This window comes from Bison bison, unplaced genomic scaffold (assembly GCF_000754665.1).
Source record: "Bison bison bison isolate TAMUID 2011002044 unplaced genomic scaffold, Bison_UMD1.0 scf7180017864209, whole genome shotgun sequence".
Classification (NCBI taxonomy): domain Eukaryota; kingdom Metazoa; phylum Chordata; class Mammalia; order Artiodactyla; family Bovidae; genus Bison; species Bison bison.
In genome coordinates this window covers 4124688-4141596 of record NW_011494781.1, presented here as the reverse complement: position 1 = coordinate 4141596, position 16909 = coordinate 4124688, and the positions used below count along the sequence as shown (strand labels likewise).

Genomic DNA, 16909 nt, shown 5'->3' with positions numbered 1-16909 from the left:
TTTTTAAAAGACATAAGACTATCCAAAGAGCATATACTTCAGGGGCTCTTCAATGATAAAAAGCAGGGGGAAAACTATATTAATTGTGAACCAGTGACAAGTGCAAAAGTGTAGAATTTAGGATGATTTTTGATTGGAAGGTTCATGAGTGTAGATAAGAATAACATGAAGAAAAGATGGGATTTCTGAACATCAATGGATCTCTTCCCAACTCTTCTCCACTTCTTCCAGAAAAAGAAGAAAGGGAAACTTTAAAAATATTCCTTTGTCTCATTCTAAAAGAGCTTTATTGAATTGTTCTGCTATGCTCAATAGATCTGGAACTAAATTTAAAATAATCAAGAAATACATATTTAGATTCAGTGCATAAGAGCAAGTAAACCTGATAAGAATTAGATGGTGCTGATGCAAAGGGAGCTAGGGAGAATGTCACTAGCAATAACATAGCCAAATATTTCTAATCAGGCAAAGCAAAATATCAAAATTATGTTCTTACAGGCTAAAAAATTTGATAGAGTTTTATGGAGGACAAACAAATTTCTCATTCCTCTGGGAGAAAATATTAAACATGATGAGATGATCATGGGAAAGGAAATTTAGCTCATTTTTCAAGATATAAGAAAATAAGAGGCTACAGAGATTTTAATGATACAAAGAAAGTTCCCAAAGGGAAAAATAAATTTTAAGGCTTTACAGAGCAAAACAGATATTCCTAGATACAGACATGATTAGTGGAAGGCAACTATAGTGGGGGATAAACAAAGATAAGAGGACAATTTTAAAGGAAATGAAAAACAAATGAGACACATGCAAAGAGACAAGCTGACGTGTGAAAAAAAGATCAAAGTAGGAATAAACATATGACTTATATTCAACTGGGCATGGAAGAAGACACATAAGGATGATGATACATTCAGGCAACAGGAAGATGTTTTCATATGTCTTCAAAATGAAGGCTGGAAACAGCAGGATATTTGATAGAACTAGTTCAATGCAAGAAAAGTTACACATTTATAATGAATATAAAAACAAAAGATTAAGGAAATTTTCAGTTCAGTTCAGTCGCTTAGTCATGTCCAACTCTTTGTGACCCCATTGACTGAAGCACACGAGGCTTCCCTGTCCATCACCACTCCTGGAGTTTACTCAAATGCATGTCAGTTGAGTCGGTGATGCCATCCAACCGTCTCATCCTCTGTCGTCCCCTTCTCCTCTTGCTTTCAATCTTTCCCAGCATCAGGGTCTTTTCAAATGAGTCAGTTCTTCACATCAGGTGGCCAAGGAAACTTTATATGCCGAATAAGATAGAAGAAAAATCAGGGGCAACAGGTCCTAAAATCTTTAAGAACAACAATAATGGCAACATTATTTGTAGTGGGAGATTTGTATTTATCTTTAGTAAGTTTTAGACCAAGTTTTTAAAAAATAAAAATAATACATGAATGTTTAGTTAATCCAATAAATTGATAAATACTGCAGTTAATAGTCTATTATTAAAGAATATATGAACATAAATATTTCCTCATCCAAAAAACTAGAAAAAAGAGAGGTGGGAGGAGATTTAGAAAGAAGGAATTAACAAAACAAAAACTCAAGCTAATTGAGGATAAATCTTAAGATTAGTATAAATGATGTTCTATGCAGTTCTGTAGCAACAAATTCCTAGGAAAACGTCATTTGCCAAAATGAAGCCAGAGAAATGGAAAGTTTAATAAAAGAGATTGAAAAAATGATTGAAAAATCGCAGTTTTTTAGAAAGTGCCAGATCCAGATAGTTTCACAACTTACTCTTGCAAACTCAAGTGGGAAAACAAAACACTAAACATTTTTAGTTGAAATTGATCTAATACATTTCTTATGAAAGTTATTTGCTTTCTGCATTTTTTAAGAGTACCTCTGGTCTCATTTTGAAAGTAACACAATAAAACTTCTCTCAAATGAATTATAAGGGGGAGAATATAATGAGTTCTATAATTTACTTTTTAAATGAGTTAAAGCAATCAAGAGAGAACTTCCACAAACTCTCTTGTCCTCATCCACCCACCTACTTGCCTCAGAGCTCTGTATCTTCTCTGCGTTCTCTCATGTCCATGCTCCTTTCTTGTCACAGCAAAGAGCATCACCCCCTCTTGCACCTTAGAGTACAATCCTTTTTGCCCCCCAAGGGAACTGTCCCAGGAATTCTCTCTCTTCTATCCTACGTCAACAATTTTTCTATTTTTTTAATTAACTTTATTTATTTATTCATTTTTGGCTGTGCTGGGTCTTCACTGCTGTGCGAACTCAGTAGCCGTGGCTCCTGGGCTCTAGAGCACATGCTCAACTGTTGTAGCCTAGGGGTTTAGTTGCTCTGTGGCATGTGGGCTCTTCCTAGATCAGGAATCAGACTCTTTACCAATCTTTTGTCAAAGATTCTTTACCACTGAGCCACCAGGGAAGCCCCAATTTTTCTATTTTTACTAGATCATTGTCATCAGCTTAAAATCCTGCACAGACATATATATATACATATATATATATAATATTTATGCATGTATGCTTGCTAGGTTGCTTCAGTCATGTCTCACTTTGCGACCCTCTGGACTGTAGCCCACCAAGCTCCTCTGTCCCTGGGATTCTCCAGGCAAGAATACTGGAGTGGGTTGCCATGCCCTCCTCCAAGGGATCTTCCCAACCCAGTGATCAAACATGCTTCCCCTGTGGCTCCTGCATTGCAGGCAGATTCTTTACCACTGAGCCACAGGGGAAGCTCATAATATTTAGATGTTTGCTTAATTTTTCCTCTCCACCATTATTCCATTTTTCTCCTCTTTATAGCATAACTCTCTAAAGACTTATCTCCAGTTTTCTCTTTTCCATTTTCCCTTGAAGCAGTAGGCTCTAACACTCCACTGAAATTACTCTCATGAAGTCACTGGTGACCTACATGTTTCTAAAGCCAATGGTCATCTCTCAGTCCTCACTGCATTTGAGCTGTTAGAAGCATTTGACACAGATGATCAGTGTCCCCTGATTAAAATATCTTTTTTACTTGACTTCTAGAACACAACACAGCCTGCTTTACATCTCTGGTTACTTCTTGGTTTCCTTTGCTAGTTCTTTCTCACCTGCACCACCTCCAAAAGCCTTGGACGTATTCCTTGGGCTTCTCATCTACAATTACCGTTGTGATCTCAAATAGTATATATGGAGTTTTGGCTCCCACACTGTATATCCAGTTCAGACCTCCTTCCTAAACTCCAGAATTCTCCACCTACTATTTAACAACTCCATTTGGATATCAATAAATTATCTCAAACTTAACATTAGCAACTGAATTCCTGGTGGTTCTCACCCACCTCACAACCCGATTCTTCTACAGTTTTCTTTACTACAATTAATGGCAACTCTATCATTCCAGTTTCTCAGGGCAAAAGCCTTGGTGTCATTCTTAGGCTTCCTTTTCCTAGCAACTATGTCTGAGCCTTCAGCAAATCCTGTCAGTTGTAGCTTCACAATTTATCAAGATCCAACTAATTTTTCTCACCTCTACTGCTACTACCTCAGCTTAAACCATCATCAACTTTTGTCTGATATTTGAAACAGCTCCCTAACTGCTCTTTCTGCTTCTGCCTTTGTCTCTCAGTAGTCCATTCTCAACACAACACTGTGACAAGCCTGTTGAAACGTAGGTCATATCATATCACTTCTCTGCTCAAAACCCCCCAATGGCTTTCCATCTCACATAGAAAAGAAACAAGGTCCTTACAGTGACCTTCAAAATCCTATTTTACCCACCCCCCACTCCCCATAAGTTTCCTCTGACCTCATCTTTAGCTCCCCTGTTACTCAGTCCCTTAGCTCTTCCTCAAACATACCAGACACAGTCCCTCTCAAGGACATTGGACTCCTAGCTCCCTATATAGGAATGTTCTTTACCCAGAGAGCCTCTTGGTCAGCTCCTTCCCTTTCTTCAGCCCTTTACACAAATATCACCTTCTCCTGGCTTCCCTAACCTAAAATTCCACACTACCACCACCAGCCCTGACACATCTTACATCTTTACTCTGCTCTATTGTTTTGCTTCTGCACTTAGCACTAATATCCCATTCATATTCTCCATTTATAATATTTATTCTGTCCCCTCAATAGAATAGAAGCTACATAGATCTTTATTCCTTTGTTCACTACTATATCTCTTAGAACCTAGAGCAGTACCTGGCAAAATGAGTATTGTTGAGTGAATAAATGATTGATTTGCTGATGTGTTATTTTGATCTTTGTTATCTTTGTTTATTTGTTTTCATAAGAAAATCATTTAATTAGTAAGTCAAGTTTTGTATGCAAATGTGGCTTCTAAAAGATCTTAAATACATTAAACACTGATCTTGCTTATATTTGTGAACTGTCTCAAAAACATTTTTTACATACTTTGAAGAGTTCAGATTTTATCTCAGCTCCTACTCAAATAAACACATGTTCTTAACTAGTGACATAGTTGGGAACTTTTACTGAAGTAACAAGTTACCTCCATGCAGATTAACCAATGAGCTTTATTCTTTCAAGCAGAATGATACCTTGAGAGATCTGCTGATAAATATATATATATATGTATACTGATGCTGATAAATATATATATATATATACACATATATATATATACATATATACCTGAAATGCTTTGTTAAACACTCACTACACACCAGATTCTCACTCATGGAGTGAGATCAAGACTCTTATCATACCATGGCAAAGATATTGTATTAATCTTCTAAGTGGTCTCCTGATCACTATCTCTTCCTTCCTGTGTATACATTGTGCCCACTTCCTGAGGAGAATCATCAATGCAGACTTATGATTATATCATTGCTCTACTTCTATACCTTCATGGCTCCCCTTTTCCTGTTAAATAAAATCCAGTCTCATAAAATGGACATGCGAAATATCTAGAGTCAAGTTTTATACATCCTTAGTATAGTTTGTGAATTAAATGCAACCCTGTACATTTGACCCTTTTAAAATCACTACTTTTCTTTTGGAAACTATGCTATCTCCTGATTATGTCATTTTTTCCACTTCTGTTATTACTTAGCCCTTGTCACCTTAAGCCCCTTGTGAAACAAGCAGAGAGAGAGGAAGAGAGGAAGCCAGGGGAGGAAAGGAGAAGCATTAACCCTCACATCCGAAACTGTTCTCAGACTGCTTCTCCTTCCAAACTGTTTCCCACTTAGCTAGCAAGAAAACAAGATCTTTCCAAAATCAAATCTGATGATCCTGTCCCTCCCCAGAAAAATTCTCTCAATGGCTATTATATTCATCATGATCTTAGTCCTTTTGTACTTCATTTCCCACCCTCATCTCCAGCCTTATTTCTCACCACTCATCATCAGGCAGCTTGCTCTCTCTGTCTCTGGCTTTTGCACACACATCTCCCTGGGCTGACAGCATCAGTCCCTAGCTTCTCTTCCTGCTTAACTATAATTCCTTCTTCAAGATTCAGCTCTCTAAGATTTCTTTCATCTTATCTCATATTTGCCTTTGAAATCTCTCATTATTACTTCAGTTAAATTGATAACTAAGTATTGCCTCACAATGACCTATCATCCTATTTAGTTAAATATTCAAACCTTTTAACATTTTTGACAACTTTCCCAAATCAAATTCTAAATAAAATCTCCTTACACATGAAAAAATACATACAATGTTAAAATCATATGATTGTTCCAATGATTGCTCCTATTTTTCTTTTAAAATATCATTTAACATGCATTTACATTTGACATTTCAAGAAAAGGAGAGCCTGGAGCAGAAGGACAAATCATTGTTAATGTGCTCTTCAGCTTAGTGATGATGAGTTAAAAAGTATATCCTTTCTATACTTACATCTTTGCTTGTCCCTCTGCAAATGTTACTATTTGGTTATGTGGCTTTTCAAGGTAAAGTACTTGTTTTAATAAGTTTGGTTTCCTATATGCTATGGAATTGCACTGAACTCCAAAGTAGTGATTATTGGTGAGAATTATATAGCAAATGGCAGAACTGTCCCGAGTCAATATTGTTGATTAGACAAAGTCTGTCTTCAGTGTATTTAGTGTGCATATGAGATTCCTAGGGCTTCCCTGGTGGCTTGGTGGTAGAAGAATCTGCTTGCAATGTGGAAGACTTGGGTTCAGTCCCTGGGTTGGGAAGATCCCCTGGAGAAGGCAATGGCAACCCACTCCAGTATTCTTGCCTGGAGAATCCCATGGACAGAAGAGCCTGGTGGGCTACAGTCCATGGGGGTTGCAAAGAGTTAGACACGACTGAGCAACTTAACACTTCACTTCACGTGAGATTCCTAGCTTCATGGACTTCTGCCTCAGGAAGTACAATTTCTTACACTCCCCCGCCCCCACACACAAAAAAAGACTCAGCTCTCATACCTCCTCCTCCGAGAAGCCTTTCTTGTCACCCCTATAGTGGAATTTGCAGGTGCCCTTGCTTTCTGTTCCAGTCAGTTCAGTCACTCAGTCATGTCCAACTCTTTGCAACCCTATGGACTGCAGCACATGAAGCTTCCCTGTCCATCACCAACTCCCAGAGCTTACTCAAACTCATGTCCATAGAGTCAGTGATGCAATCCAACCACCTCATCCTCTGTCTTCCCCTTCTCCTCCTGCCTTCAGTCTTTCCCATCATCAGGGTCTTTTCCAGTAAGTCAGTTCTTCGTATCAGGTGGCCAAAGTATTGGAGTTTCTGCTTCAGTCTGAAACTTCAGTCTGAAGCTTTAGTTCTGGCTTCAGTCCCTCCAATGAACACCCAGGACTGATCTCCTTTAGGATGGACTGGTTGGATCTCCTTGCAGTCCAAGGGACTCTCAAGAGTCTTCAAATGCCCCCCAATTCTTCCTCCATCAGGGTGCTCATTACACTGGTATAGAATTGCCTGTTTGCTTTTCTCTCTCCCCATCATGAGACTTTGAGTTCCTTAAGAATAATAAGTGTGTCTTTCATTTTTACACCTCATACTAAGAACAGTACCTGGTATATATTTGTATCAGTTTACCTTGCCCATAAAGTTGTTATTCCTGATTTTCCTTTTCCTTGTTCATCCAAGAAGAGTCCAGGCCAATATAAAAAGGAACATGTTAGAAATAAGTTTATGCAAAAGCAAGATTTCAACATTGTAATCTTTTAAGTAATATATGAGTATTCAAACTTTGCTACACATTGTCATTCCATTATAAAGAATACATGGTGAAGGTTATAATAACTAAAACTATTAAGGAGATTATTTTAATTTTTCTGTAAATCTGAAAATAAAATTGAAATAATCCATCATAAATGGGGATTCTCTGAGACCCAATTTCTTGGTGCCAATTCCATAGTGAAACAAACACTGGAATTTTCCAGTCTGGGGAATGGAAGACATTTAGATCCTGATTGATAGGTCTTTCAGGGACAGATGAATGCCTCAGAGACAATTGAGCACTGTTCTTTAGTCATGGCCATGTTGAATGTTATTTAACATCGACAATGAGGAATAAATTTTACTGTAATGATGGAGTTAATCTCTGACAGATTCCTGAAACCCTCTTTTCTGAGATAATTTAAGTATATATTTACTCAGTGGTAGCCCTTGGTACAGAGAAGGCAATGGCACCCCACTCCAGTACTCTTGCCTGGAAAATCCCATGGACAGAGGAGCCTGGTGGGCTGCAGTCCATGGGGTTGCTAAGAGTCGGACATGACTGAGCGACTTCACCTTCACTTTTCACTTTCATGCATTGGAGAAGGAAATGGCAACCCACTCCAGTGTTCTTGCCTAGAGGATCCCAAGGACGGGGGAGCCTGGTGGGCTGCCATCTCTGGGGTCACACAGAGTCGGACACGACTGAAGCGACAGCAGCAGCGGCAGCAGCCCTTGGTAGGTCCATCCAATTAAAAGTCTATAATCATTAAGCCCCATATATTCTTAAAATAATGAAGTTTCTTTTTCTACAACTTTGCTTTTCTGATCACTAAATTGACCAAGTAAAATTAACCTATTTACTAATAACTATTTTATTCCCTAGGCTATAACCATGTGTGTGTGTGTGTGTGTGTGTGTGTGTGTGTGTGTGTTAACAAATCTAATAGTAGATTGCTCGTCAGAAACACAATTATAGTCATTCTTCTGTTCTACTACCTAGGTAATTATTGATTGATTAATCTGTATATTTTAATGATTTGGTTCTCTACTTCCCTAAAGAAGCAGAAAACTGTTTTAAAATCTAAGATAATGGAGACTTTTACTTGTTGCAAAATAGAAGTCTTTTTAAGTGGTAGAGTCCCACAAGGGAGTGCTAATGTGAATAATTACTATTATACACAATCTACCAAAATGAGCAGTTATATTGCATTTAGTGATGGAAGGATCTTCAAATGTGATTTACATTTATATCTTTAATGAAAATTAGTACATTCTTCACACTTTCTGATTTCTCTATGTTTCTTCTGTGGCAGTGTAACTTCCTACTACTGGTATTTGCATTTGTAAATTACAGAGTAATTTGTGGTGATCAATGGATTAATGTATATTGCTAAGGACCTAGACTTGTATCATCCAACTCTTCACAAAAATCTTCTATGTTACAGTCCACATTTCAATTTACTTTCTTTTAATTTGAAATGTGTCTTGAGTACCCTCTATGAATTTATCATAATGCAATACTTTGGGTCTCCAACTGCAAAACTTCTATTAAAAGACTAGGAAAAGTGACTGGGGATGGCCTTGATTGAAAAAAATTTTAAGACCTTAAATAATAGTTACCATATCTGGAACATTTGCTCTATGTCTAAAGGTATAGTATATACTTCACATGAACTATTTCTAACCCTTACAGTGGAAGTAATTTACAAATAAAAATGTAATTATTTCCCCTATTTTGCTGATGACAAAACTGAAGCCTAGAGTTCAGTAAATCTGTGTCCAAGGACAATGCTAGAAGGTGGGTGGACCAATATTCTAACACAGGTGTGTCTGATGTCAAACTATGGCCTTTCGTTCTGACACTAGGCCATAATTAAGAGTACAGAGATGCCACAGCCTGTATGTTACCTCTTTTGTCTCTTCTTCCAAAACTCAAGAAAGACAGAGACTTTGACCAAGCATTTTCTTGCCTTTTCCATAGCAGAACATGTACTGATGGTGCCTTGGTTCACAGGGTTAGGAATCAGTATATCATTCAGCTGGTAATTTTCCTTTCTTTGACTCCTGGCAGAAGCTCTCTCTAGAGCCAGAGCCAACTGTTTTTCTCTAATGACTTAGAGGGAGGTTAGCCTGAGGCTGTCCTAGGAACTGCAAGTCTATTTATCATCTTTTTCTTTGTTCCATGGGTGGTATCCAACATGCAGCTTTGACTGGCCTCATGGGAACAAACATGTTGATTATTTCCACTCTAAAAGGAGAAACACCAATAATAAGATTTGGCTATTTTCTAGAATTATGAATATAATGTTGCTGCTGCTAAGTCACTTCAGTCGTATCCGACTCTGTGCAACCCCATAGAAGGCAGCCCACAAGGCTCCCCCATCCCTGGGATTCTCCAGGCAAGAACACTGGAGTGGGTTGCCATTTCCTTCTCCAAGGCATGAAAGTGAAAAGTGAAAGGGAAGTCGCTCAGTCATGTCCGACTTTGAGCAACCCCATGGATGGCAGCCTACCAGGCTCCTCCGTCCATAGGATTTTCCAGGCAAGAGTACTGGAGTGGGATGCCATTGCCTTCTCCGGAATATAATTATAAGCAATTATTAAAGTATATGCATACTTATTAAAACTTATTCCTTGCACCAAAGATATTTATTAAGCTGATTTATTTGCAGTTGAATGTGGTGAACAGTAGAAATGAGATATATTAAAGATGCTGAGAACTTCCATAGCTTGGAAACTTGTGAGACTATATAATTAACCATTTATAACAAATTAATTAACACACCCCTTAACTAGGAATAAAGATTTGGAGTAAGACCATAAGTCAAACACCCAGTCCAGGTGTTAGAACATGAGGATGAGATTTCATTTGCTCAATGAAATAGGACTCTTCTAGAAAGATTCCAGCTTATTAATTCCTAGAGTAATTATAGACAATACCTTTTTTAAAAATAGGTCTTTTTATTAAGACAGAGAAGCAAAGATGGGCAGTACTTCCTGACTTTGCCCTCACCCCTCTTCCTTACTTTCTACCTTTACTCCTCTTTGCCAGGTTTCTAGCCAACACCACTTTCAGAGGCCTCAGTGGTTCCATCAAAGTGAAAGGTTCCACTATCATCAGCTCAGAAAACAACTTTTTCATCTGGAATCTGCAAAATGACCCCATGGGAAAGCCAATGTGGACACGCTTGGGCAGCTGGCGGAGGGGGAAGATTGTCATGGACTATGGAATATGGCCAGAGCAAGCCCAGAGGCACAAAACCCACTTTCAGCACCCGAGTAAGCTAAACTTGCGAGTGGTTACGCTGATAGAGCATCCATTTGTCTTCACAAGGGAGGTCGATGATGAAGGCTTGTGCCCTGCTGGCCAACTCTGTCTAGACCCCATGACTAATGATTCTGCCATGTTGGACAGCCTTTTTAGCAGCCTCCATAGCAGTAATGATACAGTGCCCATAAAATTGAAGAAGTGCTGCTATGGATATTGCATTGATCTACTGGAAAAACTAGCAGAAGACATGAACTTTGACTTTGATCTCTATATTGTTGGGGATGGCAAATATGGAGCCTGGAAAAATGGGCACTGGACTGGGCTGGTGGGTGATCTCCTGAGTGGGTCAGCCCACTTGGCGGTCACTTCCTTCAGCATCAATACTGCACGAAGCCAGGTGATAGATTTCACCAGCCCTTTCTTCTCCACCAGCTTGGGCATCTTAGTGAGGACACGAGACACAGCAGCTCCCATCGGAGCCTTCATGTGGCCACTCCACTGGACAATGTGGCTGGGGATTTTTGTGGCTCTGCACATCACTGCCATTTTCCTCACTCTCTATGAATGGAAAAGCCCCTTTGGCATGACTCCCAAGGGGCGGAATAGAAGTAAAGTTTTCTCCTTCTCTTCAGCCTTGAATGTCTGTTATGCTCTCTTGTTTGGCAGAACAGCAGCTATCAAACCCCCAAAATGCTGGACTGGAAGGTTTCTGATGAACCTTTGGGCCATTTTCTGTATGTTTTGCCTTTCAACATACACAGCGAATTTGGCTGCCGTCATGGTAGGTGAGAAGATCTATGAAGAGCTTTCTGGAATACATGACCCTAAGGTAATGCTTCTTTTTACTCTAAATTTCCTTATTGTCCATTTTAACTCTGTTATGCTGTAGTAGTTTATATGCTTTCATCTAACACAGAATATTCTCTGAACCATCTGTGGAAATTAGTCCAAAAAGTCTGTTGCCTAATTGCACTAAATATTTCATTGCTTTATTAAATGAAACAAAAAGAGTGAAGGATGTTTTTAGGAGATTTTGTTCCAAGGAAAGTCTAATAGAAACGTCTATTAGTGCAGTTTTTTCCTTATGTTAGTTAACCATCTGGCAGAATGGCTATCAGGGAATAGTCTTACAAAGTATTTTCATCCAAAGTAAAACTTCAAAAACTGATTAATTACTTCTCTTGGGAATTAATGGAAATAAATAATAAAGTCCAAATTTAAATAGTAAAGAATCCTTTTTCACCATGAAAAATTGTAAAATGGAAAGAACTAACATTTTATCATAAGCACCCAAAGTCAGAAAACTAGAAAACTCAATGCGTATAGCCAAGGAGTACTAAGCTAACTGAGCTGGCAAGATTAACTAGGAAGAGAGTGTCCTTTTGGGTAAGAAAGGCTGATCACCTTAGGGTTGGAGGAGGATGTCAACAGTCACATTACAATGTCCAAGAATATTCAAGAAAATTGTCTCTATTCTAGGCTACCTTTCATATTCTAGACATCTGACCCTATGAAGAAAGGAGGTGGGTAGGGTTCAGGTAAGCAGGTAAAGCGGTGGTGATACTTGAGTAAATAGCCATGTCTGTTTGGTGACAAGACCTCTTATAGTGACTACAAGTATGGCAAACTTGGCCAACCTAGTGGAGTGGAGAGGAGGGGCTTGTCAGGGCTCAAAACAATAAGAAAAGGAGTCAAGGGAATACTACAGTCCGAGTGGGGAACAGAATGCAGATCCAGAGCAGACATGTATTCCAATCTATAGAACCCATCTACGAGAGACTGGAGAAAGCTGCAATTTAGTGAACATACCCAGGATACACTGTGTTAAAGCATCTTGAGCTAAGCTGAGCATTTCAGACTATGAAACACCATCATGACTTTTCACATCAAATATCATAATATTGAACCCTTTATCATATATTTTTATCAAACATTTAAAATTAATTGCACAGAGAATGAACAAATAGGACATTTACTATTTTTGTTAAATGATAAGGTGGTCCAGAGAGCTAGTGTCAGTTTTAGAGAATTCTCATAAATAGTTTGGATTAGGATATATGGTCTGTTCTGCAAACAAATGAATGTGAGAAATTTGACCCATATACTGAAAACCTGCTTAATACATGTGAACCTCATGAAAAGGTTCAGCAAACAATGGATTATTGACTGGGCAAAGAATTACATTTGCTTCTTAATGTGCAGTCAGGACTTTAGGTTGTCATCTGGAATTTAGTGAACACAAATAAGTTCTATAGTATAAATACATGTGTTACCTTAAAGAGAGATTTGGTGGTGCTTCAGCATTCATATTATACTGGTATTAGCAGCCTCTGTTTATTCTTTGCCCCAAGAGGTCTGTGGATCTCCCAAAAGTTTGCCATCTTAATAGAGGCTTACTCAATTTTTTTTTTTTTTGCAGTAATCTTGCAATGTGATTCTTAAATTACAAATTCAACTTGGAAACTCTTCGATCCAATCTAGTATAAGAGACAATATATGTGCTGGTTGTTGTGAAGATTCTGGACCATTATCATATGTAAAAATGTGAACATAATACTGACTAGAGTTTTATTAATCAGAAACAAAGATTATCAAAATTTTCATGGATGTTATGCATGAGAAACCTGAAGCAATTATCATTTTAAGGATTAAAATGAAAAGCATAACAATAAACCATACACAGCAGTAAAACAAGTTTTTTTTAAAGCAAAAATGAGCAATCATTCCATTCCCAATAAAAAGGTCACATTTTTATAAACCTAACCCAGCCCTCCAGACAAAGTGAGAGGAAATCAGTTCATTTTAATCACTCAGTCATGTCCAACTGTTTGAGACTCCATAGAGTGTAGCACACCAGGCTTCCCTGTCCATCACCAACTCCCAGAGCCTGTTCAAACTCATGTCCATCAAGTCGGTGATGCCATCCAACCACCTCATCCTCCTTTTTAATATGTTGTCTAGGTTTAATATGCTGTGAGAGGAAATGGACCATGTCAACGTTGTGTTACATTTACTAAGGTCTTAATGAAGTGGACAAACCTAAATCTAAAACATTTTCAATTTTAGATAATAAATGAATTTTCACTAAGGTTCCCAAAAATGTATGTCTCTTTCCTAATGTTGTTTAAAGTCTCTCACTTCTTTTCCATATAAAAACACCTAGATAATTTGATTAAGAAATACCCAACATCTGAACTTTTGGTGAATAAAGTTGGTGACAGAATTGTTCAATTTTCATCCAAATGTGTGGTATTATGCAGACTACATAATGACCTCATCTTCCCAATGACAGGCATAATCAAAATAATTTCCATACCTTTCAGTCACTCAGCATTCATTCTTAAATATATTCCACTCACTCACATGAGCTCTTTTCTCTCCTAACAATGCTTAATTCCTTGAGTGATTTTATCTTTTTTCTTTTTTACACTAAATGATGTGGAAAATGCAGAAGTAGAAAAGTAGAAAAGATTTTTAAAAAAGATAAAAACACAAGGAAAAACAACTTAGAAAGTTTTAAGTGTTGGTAGGATTGAAAATTGGTACAGCCACTATTGAAAACAGTCAGAAGGTCCTCAAAAAACTAAAAGTTGAACTACAAAAGAAAAAGGTATAAGCATGCCAAAGTGTGTTTCATGCCAAACAAATGAAACACATCAAATTTCAAAGAAATGGTAATTGCCTTCAATGGAAGGCTTAATTAATAAGATCATAGCATCTGGTCCCATCACTTCATGGCAAATAGATGGGGAAACAGTGGAAGCAGTAACAGACTTTATTTTGGAGGGCTCCAAAATTACTGCAGATGGTGATTGCAGCCATGAAATTAAAAGACACTTGCTCCTTGGAAGGAAAGTTATGACCTACCTAGACAGCATATTAAAAAGCAGAGACATTACTTTGCCTACAAAGGTCCATCTAGTCAGAGCTATGGTTTTTCCAGTAGTCATGCATGGATGTGAGAGTTGGACCATAAAGTTGAGAGCCAAAGAATTGATGCTTTTGAACTGTGGTGTTGGAGAAGACTCTTGAGAGCCCTTGGACTGCAAGGAGATCCAGCCAGTCCATCCTAAAGGAAATCAGTCCTGAATATTCATTGGAAGGACTGATACTGAAGCTGAAACTGCAATACTTTGGCCACCCAATGAGAAGAATTGACTCACTTGAAAAGACCCTGATGCTGGGAAAGATTGAAGGTGGGGGGAGCAGGGGACGACAGAGGATGAGATGGTTGGATGACATCACCAACTCAATGGACATGAGTTTGAGTAAACTCCAGGAGTTGGTGATGGACAGGGAGGCCTAGTGTGCAGCAGTCCATGGGGTCACAAAGAGTTGGACATGACTGAGCGACTGAACTGATTAATTAATAAGATAAACTGTGTTCTTATTCGTGAAGAAGACTTGGAATTTGAATATCTGCATCAAAGAAGAAAGAATGGACTTTCCAAGAAAAAGAACAGAACAAACTACTTGGAGGTAGAACATATAAGGCACAGTCAGGATATCTTGAAGAATTCACTTTAGCCACAGCATGAAAGGAAGGAGAAGATCTACGTCTGAAAAGTAACTTTGGTTGAGATATCAGAGGATCTTTGACATTGGGCTAGAGATCCATTGACATTTTTGAACAGTAGAATAGCACAGAGAAGCAGAATCCATTTAGAATGGTTGTTTCAGCAGCAGCAATTAAACACAATTAGAAGAGAAAGACAGTGTTGGAGCTGGAGAAAGAGTTGGAGTTATAGATATTGTCACTGATAGAAAGAAGAGTCCAGAAACATTATGGTGACCAGATCAGTTATTGTTGTTGTTTAGTTGCTAAGTCATGTCTGACTCTTTTGCGACCCCATGGATGTAGCCCACCAGGCTCCTCTGTCCATGGGATTTTCCAGGCAAGAATACTGAAGTAGGTTGCCATTTCCTTCTCCAGGGGATCTTTCTAACTCAGGGATCAAACCCGTGCCTCCTGCATTGGCAGGCACAGTCTTTACAACTGAGCCACCTGAAAGCCCAACTGGATCAGTAGTTATCTGTTCAGTTATCCATTCAGGACTTGGCAATTAACTGGATGTGAGAGTCAACAGAGAGTCACACATGCGTAGTTGCAGGTCTGAGTGTATAAAACGTTGGTACCATTCAGGGAAGCAGAAAAGGCAGTTTATGAACTGAAAATTATGCTGATAAGTTCAGTTTCATACTTTGCATTTTAAAATCTGTGTTGAGCATCCAGGTGAAATCCAGCAGGCCCTGGGAAATATGAAGCCAGATTTCAGGAGTGACATTGACACTGGTGGGAATCTGGGGCAGAGAGGTGACGCTGTGTATTAAAGCACTGTGGGGAGTATGAGATCCCCAAGGGAGAAGGCAGTAGGGAGAAAAATTGCTGTTCGAGGAGAAGTAGCAGGCATAAAGTCGGCATATGGTTTTGTGGAGAGATAAGGTGGAAGTTGAGGAGATAAAAGTACCTTGAAGCAAAATCATGCAGGCTCTTGAATGCCTCTCGGTAGACTGAATTTTAACTTCTTGGGATGAAGATTGATATTATCCCATCTACTAAGGTGGTTATAGAGAGGACAAAGATCAGTGTCCAGTCCAAACCATGAAAATTAGCATGTATGTGTGTATTTTAATGTTTGATGAAACTGGGTTTATGTGGTTTGCTTTTTTCTAATATTTTTCAAACTTCCATTTTCATAGCATTTAGTTCTGAGGAGTGAAAATGTATCATGTACATGGAAGCCACAGATTTATTGTTCTCCTGAGATGTTTGTTTTTCCATTGTTATGTGAAACTCTCCTAATACTGAATGAGATGTGATGTATATGGAGTGTTGTTCACACTCTGAGGTTTCTTCCACCCCTTACTCATGGTCTGTCTCATTTCTTTTCATACATTTTCATCTCTGTCACCTACTGGGTATCAGAACAATTCTCATTGTACTATGCTGCCATTTTTATCCTGTTTTCCCACAGCTCATTTAATTCACCTCAGGCAAATTTCCTGGTGCCTCCACATTAATGCTCTTGAACACCTGCCTCCTTCCATTCTCTAACTCTTCTTTAATTATCTTGGGATAACCTCCCCATGTCTCTTCTATAATTGTATGCCTGAAAACTTTGAGAATAACAACTCTTAGACTTCCCTAGAAGCATTTTATTAAGAAATATGTTCCTAGGAAATGATGTCCTCAGCTCTTGGAGACCATCTAAGCAATCCCAGTCTAAAAAAGCAATTCCTAAGAGTTCCATCTACCATTTCCTAAAAACTACTTTTCTGTTATATAAAATATTTTAAATTATAGAAATAGCATTTTCTTACTTTTGTGTAAATAGTATCTATTTCTAGTCCCCAAAATTGGCTATGGTTTTTTTCCTAATGTATCAGTCTTGGATTCTAAACAATAAGTTATAAAATATTCCTATGGGAAATGTGTTCGGATGAAAATCTATTGACTTAAAAAGTAAGATTTACGATCTGTATTTATAC

General features: G+C 38.3%; 1 protein-coding gene across 1 annotated transcript in view; it reads left to right on the top strand.

Annotated features, from left to right (window-relative positions):
• GRIN3A (glutamate receptor, ionotropic, N-methyl-D-aspartate 3A) overlaps window positions 1-16909 on the top strand; it is a 205903-nt gene that overhangs the window by 73153 nt on the left and 115841 nt on the right. The window contains exon 4 of the mRNA XM_010844835.1: window positions 10202-11249. Within this exon, the coding sequence (XP_010843137.1) occupies window positions 10202-11249 (1048 nt within the window). The remainder of the gene's footprint in view (window positions 1-10201; window positions 11250-16909) is intronic.